The sequence below is a fragment of the Chiloscyllium punctatum genome, chromosome 17 (assembly GCF_047496795.1).
Source record: "Chiloscyllium punctatum isolate Juve2018m chromosome 17, sChiPun1.3, whole genome shotgun sequence".
Lineage (NCBI taxonomy): Eukaryota > Metazoa > Chordata > Chondrichthyes > Orectolobiformes > Hemiscylliidae > Chiloscyllium > Chiloscyllium punctatum.
The window spans coordinates 95760327-95782645 of NC_092755.1; the positions used below are offsets into that span (position 1 = coordinate 95760327).

At 42.5% G+C, this 22319-nt stretch overlaps 1 protein-coding gene across 1 annotated transcript in view; it reads left to right on the plus strand.

Annotated features, from left to right (window-relative positions):
- The window catches only part of LOC140487661 (uncharacterized), a 183076-nt gene that overhangs the window by 92554 nt on the left and 68203 nt on the right, over positions 1 to 22319 (plus strand). Inside the window, exon 10 of the mRNA XM_072586944.1 lies at positions 9791 to 9856. Within this exon, the coding sequence (XP_072443045.1) occupies positions 9791 to 9856 (66 nt within the window). The remainder of the gene's footprint in view (positions 1 to 9790; positions 9857 to 22319) is intronic.

Below are 22319 nucleotides of genomic sequence, written 5' to 3' on the forward strand. Positions count from 1 at the left end.
ACTCTTACAATTTATCTAAGAGAGTCCAAATATTCCTTGGCCTTCTCCGGTGATCCGAAGTTGTACACGGACCCTTCATGGCTAAAGCGTAGCGTCGCTGGGTAGCACAGGGAATACTGAATGTTTAAGTCCCTTAAATGCTTCTTCGCTTTGTCAAACGCCTTCCTCTTTCAGACCAAAGCTGGGGAAAAGTCCTGGAATAGCATAATCTTGGATCCTTTATAAATCATGGCTTGGGGATCTTTCCCAAGATTTCTGGAAGCTTCTAAAAGCATCTGCCTCTCCTTGTAGCTCTATCGCCGGAACAGGACCAGGCCTGCGTATTGCAACCCGGTAGACCCATTCCACCCTTACCTGGCCTGATCCAGCCTCCAGATTTAACAGCTGTGGAAACCACTGCTTGAGGAACGCAGTAAGCTGGCCTTCCTCTTCCTGACAGGACGGCCCAGCAAGCAAATATTTTTTCAATGACATTGATTCTCAAGGTTGTTGATGTTCGAGAGTCCGGATCCGACCCATGGCCGATTCTGCTGTAGTCTTGGAGGTCGTGGCCTTTAGCTCCGCCCCTCCCATTCGGCGCTCAATTTCCTCAATGTCCTAGTCGTGTTTTTGTAGCGCGGCCGAGAGTGAATTCCATCTGCTCCGGGACTCTTCGATGAAGGCGTCAATCTTTGCATCAAGTTTGGAAATTACTTCTACGAGGCTCGCCACCGTAGGTAAATCCCCCGGGGTGGCTGCGGACGCCTCTGCTGCAGCTAGGGAGGGTGGGGGAGGGGTTCCTGTGTGCTGAGAGGTGTGGGCACCTTTCCCCTTAATCACTTTTGCATGAGACTAGACTGTTTAAAATTAGTACAGAGCAACTAATTACATAAATTAAAAACTATTTTAAATGATTTGGTAAGTGTGGTGGAGACGGTGGCCTACTTTGCCCAGGTCTTGGGAGGAATACTATAGATTCAGACTTGCTGGGTCACCGCCATCTTGGATCTCCGGAGTTAACACTTTAACTTCCCCTCACACTCCGTCAAGGACTTGCAAGTCCTGGGCCTCCTCCACCACCAAACTCTTGCCACCTGACATATGGAAGAAGGACACCTCATCTTCTACCTTCGGACCCTCCAACCACACGGGCTCAATGTAGGTTTGAACAGTTTCTTCATTTCCCCTCCCCCCACCTTATCCCAGATCCAAACTTCCAACTCGGCACCACCCCCTTGAACTGTCCGACCTGCCTGATCTGTCTATCTTCCTTCCCAGCTTTCAGCTCCACTCTCCCTTCTGATCTATTACGTCCACCCCCCCACCTCTATCAACCTATCACATTCCCAGCTACCTTCCCCCCAGCCCCACCCTCCTCCTATGTATCTCTCAGCCCCCTTGGGCCACCCCCTCATTCCTAATGAAGAGCTTATGCTTGAAACATCGACTCTCCAGCTCTTTGATGCTGCCTGACCATACTTTTCAACAAGTGTAGCTCACTCCTACTTAATAAAGGTTAATCTGGCAGTATGACTGCCTGAATAATTAACACTGGTCTGACCTTTACTTTTAGCCTACGGTTCCTCACTTTTAACACTGTATTCCCTGACCATCATAGATGCATTCGAGTCAATTTTAGTCTATTTAATGTTGTCACTTTTTCCACAAGGATTAATACTTTTGTAGAAAGATTACTGCTTGATTCACTCATTTTTAAATATTGATACTTGATTGTCCAGATATTGTAAGTATATGGTAATGGACAGTACTATAATTACAAATTAAATCATAAATGAACACGTGTGTGAAAAATTCAGTAAACAACATGGCAACACACGTACGTGTGCACTAATTAGTCCAGAAAATATAATTTCACTATGTACTGACATCTTTCTTATTTTGTTTTCTTCCATTTATTTCAGCATATTTTCATTATTTTTTACATTTTCTGCAAATATTTTTCATTTATACCTATTAACTACAGATCAGCAGACATTGGATCCACAGTAGATGAAATAATATCTGTAAGGTTTTCTATAAATAAACAAATCCACAAATTGTAAAGATGTGAATGATGGAACATTTCTGCATCAGTCAAAATCTAATCTTTTATTCTTGTTCCTGGGACTCTGGAAAGGTCGTGGAATCCCAGGATATTGTGGAAATTAACCTACCTGCGTTTTTGCCATCTAGGAACGCCGAAGGGGAGCCTCCAAGGCCGGGCCCACGACCCAGCCTGAAGGATCTTTGGACATGATTGCCTACCAGGCCCTGGTGAAGGACCTCACAAAATCTCACGAGATGTTGGGTAAGCAGGTAGAGGAGAAGCTGACCCTGATCTCTATCATGCTGTCGAAGCCTGAACACTAGCTGGAAGACCTGGAAAAAATGACGGATGAGATTGAACACAGAGTCACAGTGGTGGAAGCTGATACCAGTTTCTCTAAGGATAGGATCCAAGCCCTGGAGACATAGGTCCGTAATTTATGTGACCAAGTGGATGATCCCGAGAACAGAGGCAGGAGAAAAAAATATTTGGATCATCAGTCTGCCGGAGAGTAAGAAAGGTGTGCAGTTGGCGGAATTTATTGAGGACTGCTTGCCGAAATTTCTTAACTTGGAGGTTGGCATGAGAGGCTTGAAGATCGAGAGGGCTCACTGGGTCACAGTGTGGAGGTCACGTCTGGGTCAACATCCCTGTTCTCTCTTGGCATGATTTCATCACTATCGAGATAAGAAGAGAATCGTGGAAGCTTCCAGAATCCAGGGGAAGGATCTGAAGGCCCTAATTTACGAGGGCTCTAAGATCATATTCTTCCAGGACTTCTCAGCAGCGGTGATCCAGAAAAGAAAATCCTATGATGGTGTCAAGAGAAGACTGAAGGAGCTTGGGATCCAGTACACTCTGAGGTATCAGGCGGTGCTTCGGAAGACCTTAGATGGATGTATACATCTCTTTGATACATTGGAGAAGGCACGAGACTTTGTGGACAAATTAACTTAATCTGAAAAATGTAATATGCACAAATAATAGTGTGGGGTGTCCCAGAACTTGAGGGCATAGGTTTAGGGTGAGAGGGTAAAGATATAAAAGAGACCTACGGGGCAACTTTTTCATACAGAGAGTGGTACATGTATGGAATGGGATGCCAGAAGAAGTGGTGGAGACTGGTACAATTGCAACATTTAAGAGGCATTTGGATGCGTATATGAATAGGAAGGGTTTGGAGGGATCTGGGCTGAGTGCTGGCAGGTGGGACTAGATTGGGTTGGGATATTTGGTCGGCATAGGCGGATTGGACCGAAGGGTCCTTTTCCATGCTGTACATCTCTATGACTCTATGTCTTTGTTTTCTCTTTTAAAAAAAAAGAGGAAGACCGAGAGGGCCCACTGGGTCACAGTGTGGAGGTCAGGTCTGGGTCAACATCCCTGTTTCTCTTGGCATGATTTCATCGCTATCAAGATAAGAAGAGAATTGTGGAAGCTTCCAGGATCCAGGGGAAGGATCCGAAGGCCCTAATTTACGAGGGCTCTAAGATAATATTTTTCCAGAACTTCTCAGCGGTGGTGATCCAAAAAAGAAAATCCTATGATGGTTGGGGCTTTCTTCTCCTATTTTTTTGATTGGTAATAATCTGGTTTAAGCTATGTTTGATGGCAGTTGAGCTGTGTACTTTCAATTTCGAAGTTAAGTTATACCAAAGGATGGGTGGGGTATTTACACCATTTTTTAAAAAAAGTTTCTTTATTCACATTGTTATTTCATGGTGTATTTTCTTTCTTTTCTGTTTGTGTTAGCAGTGCAGCTCTAGCTAGGAGGAGGGAAAATGGTTGGGATAGATAGATGCCTACTAACAGGCAGTTTATACCCGGTTCAGGTATTTAAATGCCCGGTCTGCAGTCTTGGCAGCGGGATGGGAAATTGGGTTTTGGGATGGGTAGTTGCCCCCTTTGGGCAGAGGTTGAGTTCCCCTATTCAGTGCCGTTGGCACCTTATATGTTGTTGGTTTCCGTTGTATATAATCTTTGATAGCTTTGTAGGTTTGTTAAATGTAGCGGTCTTAGTTTATGTAGCTTTTATGTTTGATGGATTTTGTGATACTAAGGCTCGGCGATTGGTAGTTCGAGTTCCTCCTCTCTGGAATTTAAATGTTACTGCAGAAAGTTATGGCTAATGACTTGATTAAGTGGTGTACTTGGAGCACCAAGGGAAGTCACTCACCAGTTAAGAGGAAGAAGGTACTTTTGAGTCTCAGAAAGGAGAAGGTGGATATTGCTTTGTTACAGGAGATGTATTTGAATGATAGGGAGCATTTGAAACTACAGCAGCATGGCTTTGATCGGGTTTACTTTTCATCATTTAATACCAGAAGTAGGGGAGTGGCTATATTGGTTAGGAAGAATCTCCTATTTAAGTTGCTAGAGTGTGTTAAAGACACACACGGGAGGTTTGTAATTCTTAAAGCCTTGATAAATGGGGAAGAATATGGTGTTTCAAATGTTTATTGCCCTCCAGCTCATTCCCTCAAATTTTTGGTAGATATGTTTTCTGACCTGATCAGTCTCGAGTCCCAGCATATCATTATAGGAGGAGATTTTAACTGTCTCATAGATTCCACAGTGGACAGGTTGCCCAAAGGTCCCTCGATACCCTCTGCACAAACTAAACAATGAGTGGATCTGCATGTGGAGTTAAGGTTGTTGGATGTCTGGAGGCATCTCCACCCTATAGGCAGGGATTTTTTGTTTTTTTCCAATCCGCATAGATGTCACACCAGGATTGATTTTTTTCTGACCCCCGTAGCAACCCTGGACTTGGTGGAATCTTGTAAGATTGGCAATATTACCATTTCTGATAATGCTCCAGTGTACCTTATGGTTAAGATTAAGGATGTTACAGTGGGTCCAAGGTACTGGCGAATGGATCCCTTTATCCTCAAGGATAATAAGTTTGTGGAGTACTTCTCTCAGGAATTTCAAGCATTCCTAGATATTAACTCAGGCTCAGTTAGTAGCCCATCCATCCTTTGGGAAACTGCCAAAGCCTATGCCAGGGGGTTAGTTATTTCCTACTCTGCCATTAGGAAACGGCAGAAGGGTGAGCAGCAAAGTGAGCAGAAGGACGGCACGGTGGCTTAGTGGTTAGCATTGCTGCCTCACAGCACCAGGGTCCCAGGTTCGATTCCAGCCTTGGGTGACTGTCTGTGTGGAGTTTGCACGTTCTTCTCGTGTCTGCGTGGGTTTCCTCCAGGTGCTCCAGTTTCCTCTCACAATCCGAAGATGTGCAGCTTAGGTGAATTGGCCATGCTAAGTTGCCCATGGTGCTAGGTACACTAGTCAGAGGGAAATGGGTCTGGGTGGGTTACTCTTCGGAGGGTCGGTGTGGACTGGTTGGGCCGAAGGACCTGTTTCCACACTGTAGGGTATCTAATCTGATCAATGTCTCCTCGAAGCACGGTTGAAGGCAGCCGAGAAGACTTACTTTGACAGGCTCTCGTTGGTCAAGCTACAGAGGATTACGGTGCTATGGTCTGCATTGAATTTCGTACTCATGCAGACAACAAAGAAGGAGCTTACTTTTGCAAAGCAAAGGTTATATGAGCATGGTGACAGACCAGGCAATTACTTAGCATATCTTGCTAGGAAAAGGAGCACCCCTCAAACCATTACGGTGATTAGGGAAGGGTCTGGGAACCTAACATGTGACTCCAAAAAGATTAATGTGGCATTCCAGAGATTTTACTCTAAAGTATTCCAATCTGAGGGTTGTGAGGAGAGGCGGGCCAAAACTGAATCTTTTTTCAAGGATTTGGAGCTCCCAGGCGTGACCCCCAAACAAGAGTCTTTTCTCAATGCCCCTTATCAGAGCAAGAAGTGCAGGAGGTTGTGAAGTAGCTTCAGAGTGGAAAGGTGCCTGATTCTGACATACATTCCAGCAAATTCTATAAGGTATTTATAAACATATTGTCAGGCCCGATGCTCAACATGTTTAATGACTCATACAGCCACAATTGTCTCTTGCCATCTCTGGGAGAGACTAATATTTCTCTTATTCTTCAAAAAGGGAGGTCCCGGAGGAGTGTGCTTCATACAGGCCCATTTCACTCTTAAATATGAACTTTAAAATCTAAAACTCTCGCATTAAGGCTGGAGACTGTGTAACGTTATATTGTTAAAGAGGACCAGACGGGCCTCATAAAGGGCCGCAGATCCTCCAATAATGTTAGGAGGCTGCTTAATGTAATTCAAGCACCTCAATAACAGTCAATACAGGGATTGGTGATTTCTCTAAATGCAGAGAAGGCATTTGACCGAGTTGAGTGGCCGTACCTTTTTTGTACTCTTGCTTGGGTGAAGTCTTTATGAGATGAGTAAAGATTCTCCACAGACCCTCTCTCTGTGGTCATCACCAATGTGGTGCGATCAAGCAATTTTAACATTTTTAGGGGCAGCCGGCAGTGCTGTCCCCTTTCACCACTGGTGATTGAACCATTGGCCGAGGCCATCCATAGGGATCCCAATATATCAGCTCCAGAAGTGGGGTCATAATTACATACAATTTTGTTGTATGCAGATGATGACTTTTTTTGTCAAATCCAGCAGTTTTGGTACCTCGTGATACAATGCATCAGTGCATTTTGTGCCTTTTCAGTGTACAAGATTAATCTTGTAAAATCAGAGGGTATGCGTATGGGTGGTCTTACGAAGGTGCTAGGTCTTGAGGGCGAATATTGATTCCCATTTAAGTAGTCACAGTGGGGTTTTGTGTATTTGGGCATATTCATTACTCCAGTTTCAGATCGGTTTTTCAAAGCTAATTTTGTTCAATTATTAGACAAAATCAAACAAGACCTTCAAAGGTGGGAGGCGCTTCCAGTCTCATAGTTGGGTCGGATAGCACTTATTAAGATGAATATTCTCCCCTGTTTGTTATACCCACACGGATGCTCCCACCAATTTTTGATAAGCAAACATTCAGGAGACTGAACGGCTGGTTCAGCTCTTTTATTTGACATCGTAAGTGACCCCTTATTAAATTAGCTAAACTGCAATTGCCACAAAGATTGGAGGGAGTGGATCTCCCGGACATTAAAAGCTACCAACTCAGCTTGCCTTTATCCTACGTGAGGGATTGGGTTTGTGGGGACCCTCTTTCAAAATGGTTAGATGTTGAATCCTCCCAGGCAGGGTACCCCCTTACCATCTTGCTGTTTTTGGACAAAATGACAGGGAATATTGCCATAACCCAATAGTTATCAATACTGTTAAAGCATGGAGGACAATTCGGCAGAGGGAAGGCAATATTGGCAAAGCATCTTCTCTTACACCTGCCGAGTTTTCAACCAGGGATGATAGATTCATTTTCAAACATTGGGCAGCTAGGGGTGTGTCTTTCATGGGCGATTTACTTGAGGGAGGCACAATGATGTCCTTTGGTCAGTTAGCACGGAAATATGAGCTCTCTGACAGGGACCTCTTTTGTTATTTTCAAGTTAGGGATTTTATTTTTAAAAAAACTACACTTTTGACTGATCCCTCTAAATCCGACATAGAGAGGAGGGTGCTCAGTGCTAAGAGTACACTTTCTGTCAGCACTTTATATCATCAGTTGGGGGGTGCCCCCACAGATGAGTTTGATCACTCTGCAGGGTGTGGGAGAGAGATCTGGGCATTGAAGTCTCCTCAGGGGAGATATCTGGGAAAATGCAAGAAAGATATCAAGTTGCAATAGGACCCATGCTTTACAGTTGAAGATTTTCCACTGGGTCCACTTGGCTCCAGACCGTTTGTCAAAATTTAAACCAGGGGTATCTTCAACATGTCCCAAGTGCAAGGTCTGTACAGGCACTCTTATCCATTGTCTCTGGTCTTGTGATAGGCTTCAAACATAATGGCATGCGATGGTAGGTGCAATGGAGAGGATTTTGGGTGTAAGGGTGGAGAAGGACCTGATCTCTCTTCTTCTGGGCCAGCCCAGTGTCTTCCCTGTTGAAACTTTTCAATATCCTCACCTTTTGCACAAGAAAGAATATCTTGCTAGGCTGTGTATCCGAAAACCCTCGCCCCCCAGGCCTGTCGGGTCAGCAGAAGATTGTTACAGAGCATATTCTCTTGGATTTTCTCACAAGTATGGTACACCACAAAACTGAGAATTTTTGTAAGACATTGCAGTCCTTTTTGGAATACCTGGACACAGATTTATCTACCACACTAATAAGGGCTTTTATACAACCGCAATGATTGTACTTTACGAGTTCAATATCCAGGGAGGAGGAACTGCGAACGTATGAGTGTTGTGTTCAACTAAGCAGAGTTACTACTATTTATTAGTTTGTTGTTGGTTATTATTTATTTAGTTAAATAGTTAGTTGGGTTCTTTAAATAGATTTTTTTCTGTATATATTTTATACATTTGTACATGAGGGTGGGTTAGGATTTTTAAAAACTTTTTTGTGTTTTTCTTTGTATTGTTTTGAATTTTATTGTTTGTATTTGTTGTCATTTTTAAAAATCTATTTTTCAATAAAAATATATTTTTAAAAAAGTTAACTCTGATTTCTCTGTACAGATGCTGTGGAATTAGATAAGCTTTTCCAGTAATTTCTGTTTTTGTTAGTTATTAAGAACTTAAACTCTGTATTTTGAGGAATGTAGAGTTTAGGATGATTTGATTGAGGCACAGGAGTACTTAAGGAAATAGATTGTGTTTGAGTTGACAATTTATTCCAATTAAAAAGCACAGAGAGGATCAGAGATCAGAATTTTCAGTGTGAAATGCAGATCCAGATTAGATATCAGGATATTGTTCCTTTCTTAGAAAGGTGGCTCGTTGGAGCATTGCCATCTTATGTGATGGTTGATGATTTTCTAAATTCATTGAAACAAGCACTGAATGTTTTTCAGACTGGGAAAGAGTTTACTTATTACAAAGGATGGGTGAAGGAAAGAATATTGGCACAAAAGAATCTGATTTTTCGATTACCATGAATGGTGTCAGAATGGGGTCTTCCAGATTTTCTTTTTTACAATTGTCATGGCCTTTGATTTGCTTTCTTGCATCTTCCAGAAGATTACGTGGGTTTTGGTGAGATAAAAGGTCATGCACAAGGCATTGCAATTGTATGGTACATGCTGAATAAAACAGAAGAGTCTTTTTCCAGTCCACCATTGTTGCATACTTGTAACTCCTACTTCCTTCACCTCAGATCAATCGTTTTTCTAATTTCCGGTGTAGTTTTTGTTAATCTCTTAATGCTTATTAGCACATTTTTGGAGATCCTTGCCTAAAATACCCTTAGCAATGTTCTTAATGTGGAGTAACTTCAACTGCAGATCAATGGAATCCCTAGATAAACGGCATGAACAACTAAAAGTTTGGCCTGGCTCTGATTTTACAGGTTTCTGTTGAGATTACACTAAAAGATTGGAGAATCCCAAATAAACTTAGTTCCTCACACAGTTTTTGCTGATTCTATCAGGATTTGAATTGAAAATATTAGCTTCCTGAAAACCCCAATTTGTTTTGTCAATTCTGAATTTCAGTTCCTTCTGATTCTGATACATAGTCAATTTTACTAAATTTAATGCAATGCAGAACGTATTTGGAAGCAAATGTCCTGATAATAAATTCTGTTGACGTGGTTGTTGATGTTTCATATGTTTTTCTCTGATTTTTGATGTATCATTGCTTGTCTTAGATTTTCTTGTTTCAATTTTTACATATGTTTGAAGTGTCCAAAATTAAAATAGTAACAATTTTCCATTAAAAGTCTCAATAAGAGTTCTAAATATGATGCCAATATATTTCAGATGTGGACACCAGTTTGGAAACAGGGTCTGTGCATCTGAAGGAAGCTTCTTCTACTTTAATGTCAGGTATATTATCAATATAGTTAATTTCATCTAATTAGAATGTCTTTTTGCTGGTTGATTATTTCTTGCTGTATTTCTGCAACTTGGTGTTAAATCATTAACTGTGTTTCAGAAAAATAACTAAACAGCTACAAAATGCTGAGACCATGAAAATCACTGAATAAATAAAAGGATCGTGAATTGGGCTCTCTATTATATCTGGTATCAGTGAGATGGAAACCCTGAACTTGAGAAATAGTGGCTGTATTGTTTCCTTTTAGATCTGCATCATGTGTCTATTACTAATGGGGCAACATGCTGCAAATACACAATTTGGGCATTGTGACATAAAATAATCTCTAATGCGAATACAAAATCAAAGTAAAAGCAGAAAATGCTGAGAATAATCATTAGGTTATTCAGCATATGTCGTAAAATAAAAATTTAACCTTTTAGGTCTGTGATCTTTCATTGGAATTAGGAAAGATTAGGAACATATCACAGGAAGACCAGAAAGAATAACAAAAGGCAATCTCTGTGATAGGCAGAAGTGATTAAATTATAGTAAGTTTCAGGGTGTGATGCTAAAGTTTTGATATTTTCTGGTTTGAAAGTTTCTTATTTGATGATTGTTTGGACATCTTGGATTGAGCAGGTCCAAATAATGACCTGTCATAAATGCATTTAGTTGCACTAGTTTTATTTAAACCTTCAGTTTTCAAGAGAGCTGTTTGTAATTTAACTTTGCTCATGAATAGATTATATTTTGTGTAATTTGAGCTTTGGAAATCCTGGACTTAAAAGGTCTTGCAGGAGATATTTGATTTCTGTATGGAGGTTATCTATCCCTTTTGTGTTGCAGAATGATTTGGAAATGGACTATAGGTAACTGAATTAGGAACCACTGTGCACGGGGAAGCTAAGGACAAGGAAGACTGCAAACATCTGGCACCCTTCACCTATCTGTGAATGCAAACCAAAACCCTGCTTCTATGAGATATCATTCCCAAAACACAGTTGCTGCATAATTTCCCACCTCTCAGTCCAACTACTTCATGTCATTACAGAGTCCTCAAGCAAAATGAGTGGCATGGTGGGTCAGTGGTTAGCACTGCTATCTTGAAGAATGAGGGTTTGATTCAACCCTCAGGTGACTGTCAGTGTGGAGTTTGTACATTCTCCCTGTGTCTGTGTGGGTTCCCTCCAAGTGCTCCAGTTTCCTTCCACACTCCAAAGATGTACAGGTTAGGTATTAAATTGCCCATTGTGTCCAGAATGTGCAGCTTAGGTGGATTAACCATGGGAAATACTACAGGACAGGGCAGGGTAGGAGGGGTGGGTCTGGGTGGGATGTTTTTCAAAGGTTGGCATAGACATGATGGGCCAAGTGGCCTGCTTTCATGCTGTATGGATTACACAGTTCTATGAAAATCCTGCAATTAAAGAGACTAGTATGATTATTGAAACAATGTCAGCCAGATGGACCTCAGAGTTCCCTGAATGAGGCTGTTAACATGTACCACTGGGAGTCTTGACTGACAGATATAAACAGGAGTTTCAGGGGTTCTACTCACTTAAGAAGACTCTGTGATAATTGGACCAGTCTCATGTATTATGCATGCATAAATAAAAAGTGACTTGATAATACTGGCCTCTGTGGAGTTATGTAAGTAAAGCTGAGAGGAAAACACACTCCTGAAGACATTTGCTCACAACAGTTGTTTTTAAATCGGGGTAAGCATTTCTGGCGTCATACCTTTATTTGGGAAGATTGACTGGATTGATCCTGCCATTGAAGACTGGGATCAGTATGTTGAAAGAATACGTTATCTTTTCCACGCAAATTAAGTTGGGGCAGACGAAAAGCAACGAGTAATTCTCCTGACAGCTTGTGGACCTGCAGTTTTTTTCAGAGCCTAAATTTCCCAGAGGCACCAGACACTAAAACCTTTCAAGAGTTGATGGATTTAGCTATGGAATATTATGACACCAAGCCTCCTCCAATTCTGAGACATGATCAGTTTTACTCGATAGTTCGAGAACCAGGGGACTCCGTACTGGGATTTTTTGGCAGAAGCATGTGATTTTGACTTAACCTAACCCAGTTGAGAGACTGTTTGATATGTGACATTAATGATGTGACCATGCAAAAGCACCAACTGGTGCCCAACTGGAGCCCAACTGGACTTTAAACAGGCACTACTACTGGGTATGTCATTAGAAAATGTGGCAAGTGGAGCTTATGAGTTGCATGGTATTGCGACAGATGTGGACACCCTCGCCAGGCCGATTGAGCTCAAGGAACACTACTTGAGTGAAGGCAATTGCATAGCCTCACTCAGGACATATCCTCAAAATAGGGACCCGCGGTTAGCCCACAGCAAAACCCTAAAGCAAAGCCAAGACTCGGCCAAATAGAATTTCTCGATCCAGCTGGTAGGCCATTGTAGTTGCTGCCAGTATGCGGACTTGAGACAGCAAAAGAATCCCACTAGGCTTGACTTGAGTAAGAGAAATCATAGGCCAGTATATAGGAGAATTCGCACCCTGGAAAGTCCACCTACAGCTGGTTTATAACAGTTACATTGGTTCCTGTTTGGATGCTGCTAGGCAATCAAAATAAACGTCAGGTTAAATGGTCGCCCTCTCCTAATGTAGGTTGATATCGGTGTGGCTGTATCGATATTGTGGAACGAGTCTTTAACAAAATTTACTCTGGACTCTAACCCTTAGGTTTGTGTAAAATCTCAGCAAGCCTGAAAACGTTCACTGAGGAACCATGACAGATAAAGGGTACAATTTTGGTTCTGGTCTCTTATAAGAAGCAGCTGGTTCAGTTAGCTCTGGTTATAGTAAAAGGCTTGCACAAGCTCGATAAGGTGAAATTGTATGAGAAAGACTCAAATTGAATGGCTCAACTTTATTTGATTAGAAAATGGTGCCTGAGTGAAGTCTTAATTAAATATCCAGAGGTTTTTCAGGGAGGTCTGGAGAGTATCAAAGAGGCCAAGGCCACCTTACATGTTGACCAAGAAACAATTCTGCGAGGCCTGCCCTGTGCCATTTGCCTTAGACGCAAAGGTAGGGGCAGAAATCAGGAGGTTGGAAAGCAAAGGAATTATCAAACCAGTCCAGTTTGCAAAATAGACAGCATTGCGCTCATACCGATTGTGAAGCTTGACAGGTCGATTTGCCTTTGTGGGGATTTCAAACAAACAGTCAACCAATTTTGCAGCTGGATCAATATCCAGTTCCTTGCATAAAGGGCATATATGCAAAGCTGGCAGAGGGATGCTGTCCTTCACAAAGCTGGATAAGAGCCATGCATACTTGCAATTGTGATTAGCAGAGGATTCCGACAGATATTCCATAATGAAAACGTATAAGGGTTTGTACCAGTACACATTTTGGAATATCATAAGCCTGTGCCATTTTCCAGCGGACAAGGAGAACATTTTGCAAGGTGTATCCCAGGTTGCCATTTTATCTGGATAGAACATAGAACATTACAGTGCAGTACAAGCCCTTCGACCCTCAAAGTTGCGCCTTCCTGTGGAACCAATCTGAAGTCTATCTAACCTAAACTATACCATTCTTGTCCATATGCCTATTCAATGACCATTTAAATGCCCTTAATGTTGGTGAGTCTACTACTGTTGCAGGCAGTGTGTTCCACGCCCCTACTACTCTCTGAGTAAAGAAACTACCTCTGACATCTGTCCTATATCTATCACCCTTCAATTTAAAGCTATGTCCCCTCATGCTCACCATCCAAGGAAAAAGGCTCTTACTGTCCAACCTATCTAACCCTCTGATTATTTTATATGTCTCAATTAAGTCGCCTTTCAACCTTTTTCTCTCTAACGAAAAGACCCTCACGTCCCTCAGCCTTTTCTTGTAAGACTTTCCCTCCCACCAGGCGACATCCTGGGAAATCTCCTCTGAACCCTTTCCAAAGCTTTCACATCCTTCCTATAATGCAGTGACCAGAACTGTACACAGTGCTTCAAATGTGGCCACACCAGAGTTTTGTACAGCGACAGCATGATCTCATGGTTCCAAAACTCAATCTCTCTACCAATAAATGCTTACACACCATATGCTTTCTTAACAACCTTATCAACCTGGGGGGTAACTTTCAAGTACCTGGACACCGAGATCTCTCTGCTCATCTACACTACAATGAATCTTACCATTAGCTCAGTACTCCGCATTCCCCTTACTCCTTCCAAAGTGAATCCCCTCACACCTTTCCGCATTAAACTCCATTTACCACCTCTCAGCCCAGCTCTGCAGCTTACCTATGTCTCTCTGTAACCTACAACATCCTTCATCATTATTCACAATTCTATTGACCTTAGTGTCATCCGCAAATTTACCAACCCATCCTTCTATGCCCTCATCCAGGTCATTTGTAAAAATGACAAACAACAGTGGACCCAAAACAGCTCCTTGCAGTACCCCACGAGTAACTGAACTCCAGAATGAATATTTCCCATCAACCACCACCATCTGTCTTCTTTCAGCTAGCCAATGTCTGATCCAAACCGCTAAATCCCCCTTAATCCATGCCTCCGTATTTTGTGCAATAGCCGACTGTGGGTAATCTTATCAAACATCTTACTGAAATCCATATACATCACATCAACTGCTTTACCCTCATCTACCCATTTGGTCACTTCTCAAAGAACTCAATAAAGTTTGTGAGGCAAAACCTACCCGTCACAAAAGCTGTTGTGTTGACTATCCTTAATCAACTTATTCCTTTCTTGACGATTATAAATCCTATCTCTTATAATCCTTTCCAACACTGTACCCACAACTGATGTAAGGCTCACAGGTCTATAATTTCCAGGGTTGTCTCCACTCCCCTTCTTGAACAAGGGAACAGCATTTGCTATCCTCGAGTCTTCTGGCATGATTTCTGTGGACAATGACAGGTTCTTGAGTTTCACGGGGATTGAGGGTTACAGTGAGAAAGCAGGAGAATGGGGTTGAGAAACTTATCAGCCATGATTGAATGGTGAAGCAGACCTGATGGGCTAATTTCTGCTCCTATATCTTATGGTCCCTTGCTGTTCTGGACACAGAGACCATGCTAATAACTGGAAAGACCAATAAGGAGCATTTAGAGAACTTGGTATTAGTGCTTAAATTTTTCTCCAAGGTGGGGCTATGCTTTGGGTGGAATAAATGTTGTTCCAGGCATCCTACGTGATATACAGAGTCAACAACACTGGGTTACACATGTTGGAAGAGAAAAGTGAGTGTAATCAAAGGTGCCCTGGCTCCCACGGTCTTTCCCAGAACTTGGTGAATTATGGAAAATTCATATGTAAGCTAACCTCCATCCTGACATCTTTGCATCAACTTTTAAAATGACCAAGCATTATTGACCTGAAACAAGAGCTAGGAAAATGCCTGTTTCCAGGAATAACAGTTTCTAATCAGATGGTTAAGGTATGAAGGAGTGGTAAGATGAGAGAAAAGGGATTCGGCCCACAGTTATCTTCTTTACTTACTGCTTCAATCCCCCTGACATTTTGCCTCAGTGATGCTTTTTCCAATGATGATGTGGAGGTGCCCGTGTTGGACTGAGGTGGACAAAGTTGAAAATCACACAACACCAGACTATAGTCCAACAGGTTCATTTGGAAGTACAGGTTGACCATCCTTTATCCGAAATGCCGAGTACCAGCTGGTTTTCGGAATTTAGAATTTTTCAAGTTTTAGAGTAAGTGGCAGTTTGATGGTGAAATTTAAAAAAATCTTTCAGAGAACAGACTTACTAGGAGTAAAACAAGCAGTGAAACAAATTTGAGGCCTTCCAGTGCTGGGCCACAGCCCCAACATCATATCTGAGTGATATGCATCGAATGGGTGTGGAATTGGGTTTACAGTTTGCACTCCAAACAACCTTGTTAATGAGAAAATAACTTCACAAAAAACCCTTCAGACTTTGAAGTTTTTCGGATTTCGGATAAAGGGTTGTCTAACTTTCAGAGCGCTGCTTCTTCAGGTAGCTAATGGGACAGGACATAGAATTTATTGTAAAAGATCAAAGTATCATACAACTGATGCAATGCATTGAACAAACCTAGATTGCTGTTAAATCTTTAATTACTTAGAATAGGGATGCAGGTTTTGATTGATTAAGATTTAATTCCCAGAACTTCTTTCAAGTCACAGTCCTGAGATAACAAAGCTTTATTAAAAAAATGATATCTCAGCTCAGACAATGCATTAAAGGTATGAGATTAGTCTGTCTGTATTCCAACCTTGAGTCAGACTGGTTCTATTTCCAAAGTTGGAATTCATAAAATGTCACATGGACTGACTGGTTACAGATTGTGTGCTTTTTGAACAAAATAGAATGTATCTGCAAATACACATCTGCAAATGCAAATTCACCTCATAGACTTATATGAGTGTGAACATGCGCACGTGTGTGTGTGAAGGAGAGAGAGAATGTGAGAGTATGTGTATGCACATTAGAGTGTGCGCGTATAATTGATAGAGTGCGTGCGCGTGTATGACAAAGCATATGCCTGTAAGAGGATATGTGCGTGGGGTAGGTGTGTGTTGGTCTCTGTGTGTGTGTGTGTGTGTGTGTCTATATATATAGTGAGATGACCTGTTGTATGACATAAACCCAAGATCCCAGTTGAGGCCGTCCTCATTGTATCAAACTTGGCTATCAGCCTCTGGTCGGTGACTCCGCATTGTTGCTTATCCTGAAGTCTGCCTTGTTGCTTGTCCTGAAGTCTGCCTTTAAGAACAGTCACCCGACATCCGAGGCCAAATATCCTTGACCGCTGAAGTGTTCCCCACTGGGAGGAAACATCCCTGTCTGCCGATAGTTGCGCAATGTCCATTCATCTGTGGTTGTAGCATCTGCTTGGTCCATTCAACATACCATGCCTTGGGGCATCCTTACTTGGAGCATATGAGAGACACAACATTGGCCAAGTCACATGAGTACCTGCTACGCACGTGATGGGTGGTGTATTGGCAATATCCATGTCGGCACTCTGACATGTCTTGCAGTAGTTGCCATGACAGGGTTCTATGGTGTGTTCGATGTTGTCCTGAAGGCTGTGTAGTTTGCTGTGCACATCCCATGTACTTCTCACGAAGGGGACTTCTACTGCCTTCTGAAGATACACAAAGCTAACACAACTGTACATTCCATTGCTTCAGGCAACGGGACCCTGCATGAGAACCTCTCTGGCTATGTCCAGGGCATCTTGAAACCCATTGTCCAAGGGATTCCCATCTTTCGTTGCAACAGTCCAGATTTCTTATAGAAGCTCAGCACCTAAGGAAGTCGAACCATGAACATTCCTTGTCACAATGGACATTTTGGCATTCTACACCAGCTTCCCCCATGATGACGGCATTGCTGCAACAGCCTCAGTACTCAACATCAACAACTGCCAATTTCATCCTCGCCCACAATGTCTTCACCTTGGACAGCCAGTTCTTTATCCAAGCACACAGAACAGTCATGGTTACCAAGCTTGCACCCCAATATGCCAGTGTTTTCATGCACAAGTTTGAACAAGACTTATTTGCTGCAGAGGACTTCCGACCAACACTATACATCAGATACATGAATGACATTTTCTTCCTCAGGATCCATGGTGAGGAATCACTGAAACTGTTACACCATGATACAAACAGGTTTCATCCCACTATCAGACATATCGTAGACTACACTTCAGAATCAATCTCATTCTTGGGCATACACATCTCAGTACATCACTCTATCACAAGCCCATGGGTAACCTCATGATGCTGCACTTCTCTAGCTTCCATCCTAAACATATTAAAACAGCGATACCCTATGGACAAGCCCTGCGCATGCACAGGATCTGTTCAGATGATGAGCAATATGACAGCTCCTGAAGGACGCCTTCATAAGAACAGGATACAAGGCTCGACTCATCAATTGTCAGTTCCAATGTGCCATAGCGAGAAACTTTAATGATGTCCTCAGGAGAGAGACATGATTTATCAACAGTAGGGTACCCTTCGTCATCCAGTACTTCCTGGGAGAAGAAAAACTGTGCAATATTCTTTGCAGTCTGCAACACTTTATTGATGAGGATGAGCACATCACCAAGATCTTCGCTACGCCTCCACTTCTTGCCTTTAAACAACCATCAAACCTTAAACAGACCATTGTTTGCAGCAGACTGCCCAGCCTTCAGGACAATATCGACCGCAACAATATAGAACCCTGTCATGGCAATCACCGCAAGACATGTCAGAGTGTCAATATGGATACCACCATTGCATGTGGGGAAATCACCCATAACTTGTGCACACCACCAACCATGTGCACAGCAGGTAATCATGTGACTCGGCCAATGTTGTCTATCTCATATGCTGCAGGCAAGAATGCCCTGAGGCATGGTATATAGGCGAGACCAAACAGACGCTAACCACAGATGAATAGACAGGCATATTTCCTCCTACTTCAGTGGTTGAGGACGTTCGGCCTCGGATCTTCAGGTGACTGTCCTCCGAGGCAGACTTCATGATATGCAACAACGCAGAGTCGCTGAGCAGAGGCTACCCATGAGGCTGACCTCAACTTGTATCTTGGGTTCATGTCACAATACAGGTGATCACAGTACACTATATTTTCACACACACTCTTACACACAAGCACATATACACGCTCACTCTTACACTTGATCACACTCATACACTCACACAGACCCTATCTCAAACACACTCTCTCTTAGACACTCACACTCACACTCACACTCACACACTCACACTCACTGACAGGCATATATCTGTCAGACTCAGAGTCATAGAGATATACAGCATGGAAACAGACCCTTTGGTCCAACTCGTCCAAGCCGACCAGATATCCCAACCCAATCTAGTCCCACCTGCCAGCTCCCGGCCCATATCCCTCCAAACCCTTCCTATTCATATACCCATGCAAATGCCTCTTAAATGTTGCAATTGTACCAGCCTCCACCACATCCTCTGGCATACATACATGTACCACCCTCTGTTTGAAAGGGTTGCCCCTTAGGTCTCTTTTATATCTTTCCCCTCTCACCCTAAACCTATGCCCTCTAGATCTGGACTCCCCAACCCCAGGGAAAAGACTTAGTCTATTTATCCTATCCATGCCCCTCATAATTTTGTAAATCTCTATAAGGTCACCCCTCAGCCTCCGACACTCCAGGGAAAACAGCCCCTGCCTGTTCAGCCTCACCCTGTAGCTCAGATCCTCCAAGCCTGGCAACATGCTTGTAAATCTTTTCTAAATCCTTTCATGTTTCACAACATCTTTCCGATAGGAAGGACACCAGAATTGCACGCAATATTCCAACAGTGGCCTAACCAATGTCCTGTACAGCTGCAACATGACCTCCCAACTCCTGTACTCAATACTCTGACCAATAAAGGAAAGCATACCAAATGTCTTCTTCTCTATCCTATCTACCTGCGACTCCACTTTCAAGGAGCTATGAACCTGCACTCCAAGGTCTCTTTGTTCAGCAACACTCCCTCGGATCTTACCATTAAGTGTATAAGTCTTGCTAAGATTTGCTTTCGCAAAATGCAGCACCTCGCATTTATCTGAATTAAACTCCATCTGCCACTTCTCAGCCCATTGGCCCATCTGGTCCAGATCCTGTTGTAATCTGAGGTAACCCTCTTCGTTGTCCACGACACCTCCAATTTTGGTGTCATCTGCAAACTTACTAGCTGTACCTCTTATGGTCTCATCCGATCCTTGTGGCACTCCACTGGTCACAGGCCTCCAGTCTGAAAAACAACCCTCCATCACCACCCTCTGTCTTCTACCTTTGAGCCAGTTCTGTATCCAAATGGCTAGTTTTCCCTGTATTCCATGAGATCTAACCTTGCTAATCAGTCTTCCATGGGGAACCTTGTCGAATATCTTACTGAAGTCCATATAGATCACAAGCATGCACACACGTCTTTCCCGTACACAGACATGCGCGTACACACACACACACACACACTCTTTCCCACACGCACACACACACATCTATGGAGTGAATTGTATTTGCAGATACGTTTTATTTTGTTCAAAAAGAACACAATCTGTAGCCAATCAGTCCATGTGACATTTTATAAATTCCTGCTTTGGAAATAGAACCAGATTGACTCAGAGTTGGAAACATACAGACTCTAACCTCACACCTTTTAATGGATTGTCTGAGCTGAGATGTGACTTTTTTTTCATAAAACCTTAAGTTATCTCGGGACTGTGATTTGAAAGAAGTTCTGGGAATTACATCTTAATCAATCAAAACCTGCATCCCCATTCTAAATGATTAAAGACTGAACAGCAATCTAGCTTTATTCAATACGTCACATCAGTTGTACAACACTTTATTCTTTTACTATAAAGTCTGTGTCCTATACTCCTGCCCCACTAGCTGTCTGATGAAGGAGCAGCACTCTGAGAGCTTGTACTTCCAAATAAACCTGTTGGACTATAACCTGATGTTGTGTGATTTTTCTTTGTAAATATTTTTATTGAGAAAAAGATTTTGAAATTTTTACAAAATTATAAAATTACTACAAAATAGTATAACAATCTTATAATACAACAATAATGGCAGTAAACAAATGACAATACTACGACTCCACAAACAATTGAGAAAAAAAGAACAAAGAGGAAAAAAGCCTACGCAAACTATAATTCAATAAATAACTAAATCAAAAAAAAGAAACTATATTGAACCGAATTGAACCAAGGCAAATTAAATTAAATTAAGTTACAACACTCAGCGCAATCCCACCAAAGCTGCCCATCACCGTGAGCATCAGTTGGCATACCTGTATTTGTTCGAAGTTCTTCCTCCCAGCAGTCCCCAGCCCACCAGACATAGTCCGCATGACTACACAAAGGCTCTGACCAATACAGCGGACAAGTCTACACCTATATAGTTCAAAAAGGGCCGCCACGTCCTATATAAAAAAAAATCAGTTTCTGGTGCACCACACTTGTGAGGAAGTCCTGGGGCATATGCTCCAGAACTAGAACTCCTGGGGGAATTTTCTGACATGCAGCTCATCAGGACATTCTTTGTCGCACAAAATGAAAGAATATTAAATAGCTTCTTCCCATGCGCATCCAAAGAGGGGAGATTCGGCAAACCTAAGAGGAGGGACACCAGATCTATCTTGACCTCGGTTCTCACGACCCCTTACAAAACACTTGCTATAGTGGCCTAATACCTGCGAAGCTTGTGGCAGGACTACAAGCAATGAGTAAGAGTATCAGTATCTGTTTTACATTTGGCGCATAATGGGGACGTTGCTGTCTTAAATTGCGCAAGCTGCTCCGGTACCACATAAGCCCTGTGGTGTTTCTTCAGTTGGATAGCCTGTGTCCTATTGCAAATCAAATTATTCCTCGCGCTCTCCCAAATATCCTCCCATGGCTCTGATGAGATCTCCACCCCCAATTCTTGAGTCCAGATTCCGCACAGCCACCCAATGTCCTTCGAGACACTACCTCTTAATAAATGATAGAGGGTGCTGACCAAGAGAGTACCCATGAACCGAAGTACTCTCCTCTTCACATCTGAATTATAGGGACTAGCCATCAATGTAGTCTGTTTTGGGATAAAGTCACTAATCTGAAAGTAACCAAAGAGGCCCCTCCAAGATGGTTCATATTTCTGGCTCAGCTGCTCGAAAGATATCATGACCTCCCTGTCAAATAAATCTCCCAAACAGGAGACTCCTCTAGACTCCCAGACCCTAATGCCAGAATCCATCAATCCTGGCTGGAACCCTAACATTCTTACTATGGGATTAAAAGGGGAAGTTTTTTGTAAATTGTCCTCACCGTGTCACATCATTCTCCATGCTTTAACCATGTTAAGGACAATCTGATTTCTGCAATGGTTCATAATAGTCCTCATCTTGTCCATTAGCAACAAATTAATGAGGGGGCATTCTGCCTGAGAGGCCTTGATGTCCAGCTAGATTGACCGTGGATCCTGGCAAGCCCAAACAGCCACATATGATAATAGGGAACTTAACTGATATTTCTTAAAGTCTGGGAAATCCACACCTCCCATCCCCTGCGGAAGCTGCAATTTGGCAAGCTTAATAAGGGGCTGTCTATGATGCCAGTTGAAAGAACTTAGCCAACTCCTAAGTCTCTGAAGCGCTTGCCCAAAGGGAGTATTTGCATGGGACATAATAAATGAGGAAGAACATTCATTTTGACCAGAGCTATTCTACCCAACCAGGATATCAGAAGATCCTCCCAGTGCCAAAGGTCCTGTCTTATCTTCTCTCGCAACTGCACAAAGTTAGCTTTATATAATTGATTGAAAGCCAGGTTGATAAAAATGTCTGAATACAGGAAACCTCCCTGTGACCATCTGAAAGGGAATAGGATTCCACCCCCAAGCTCGAGTACTCTAATAAGACCCCTACAGGCATGGTCTCCGACTTCATAAAGTTG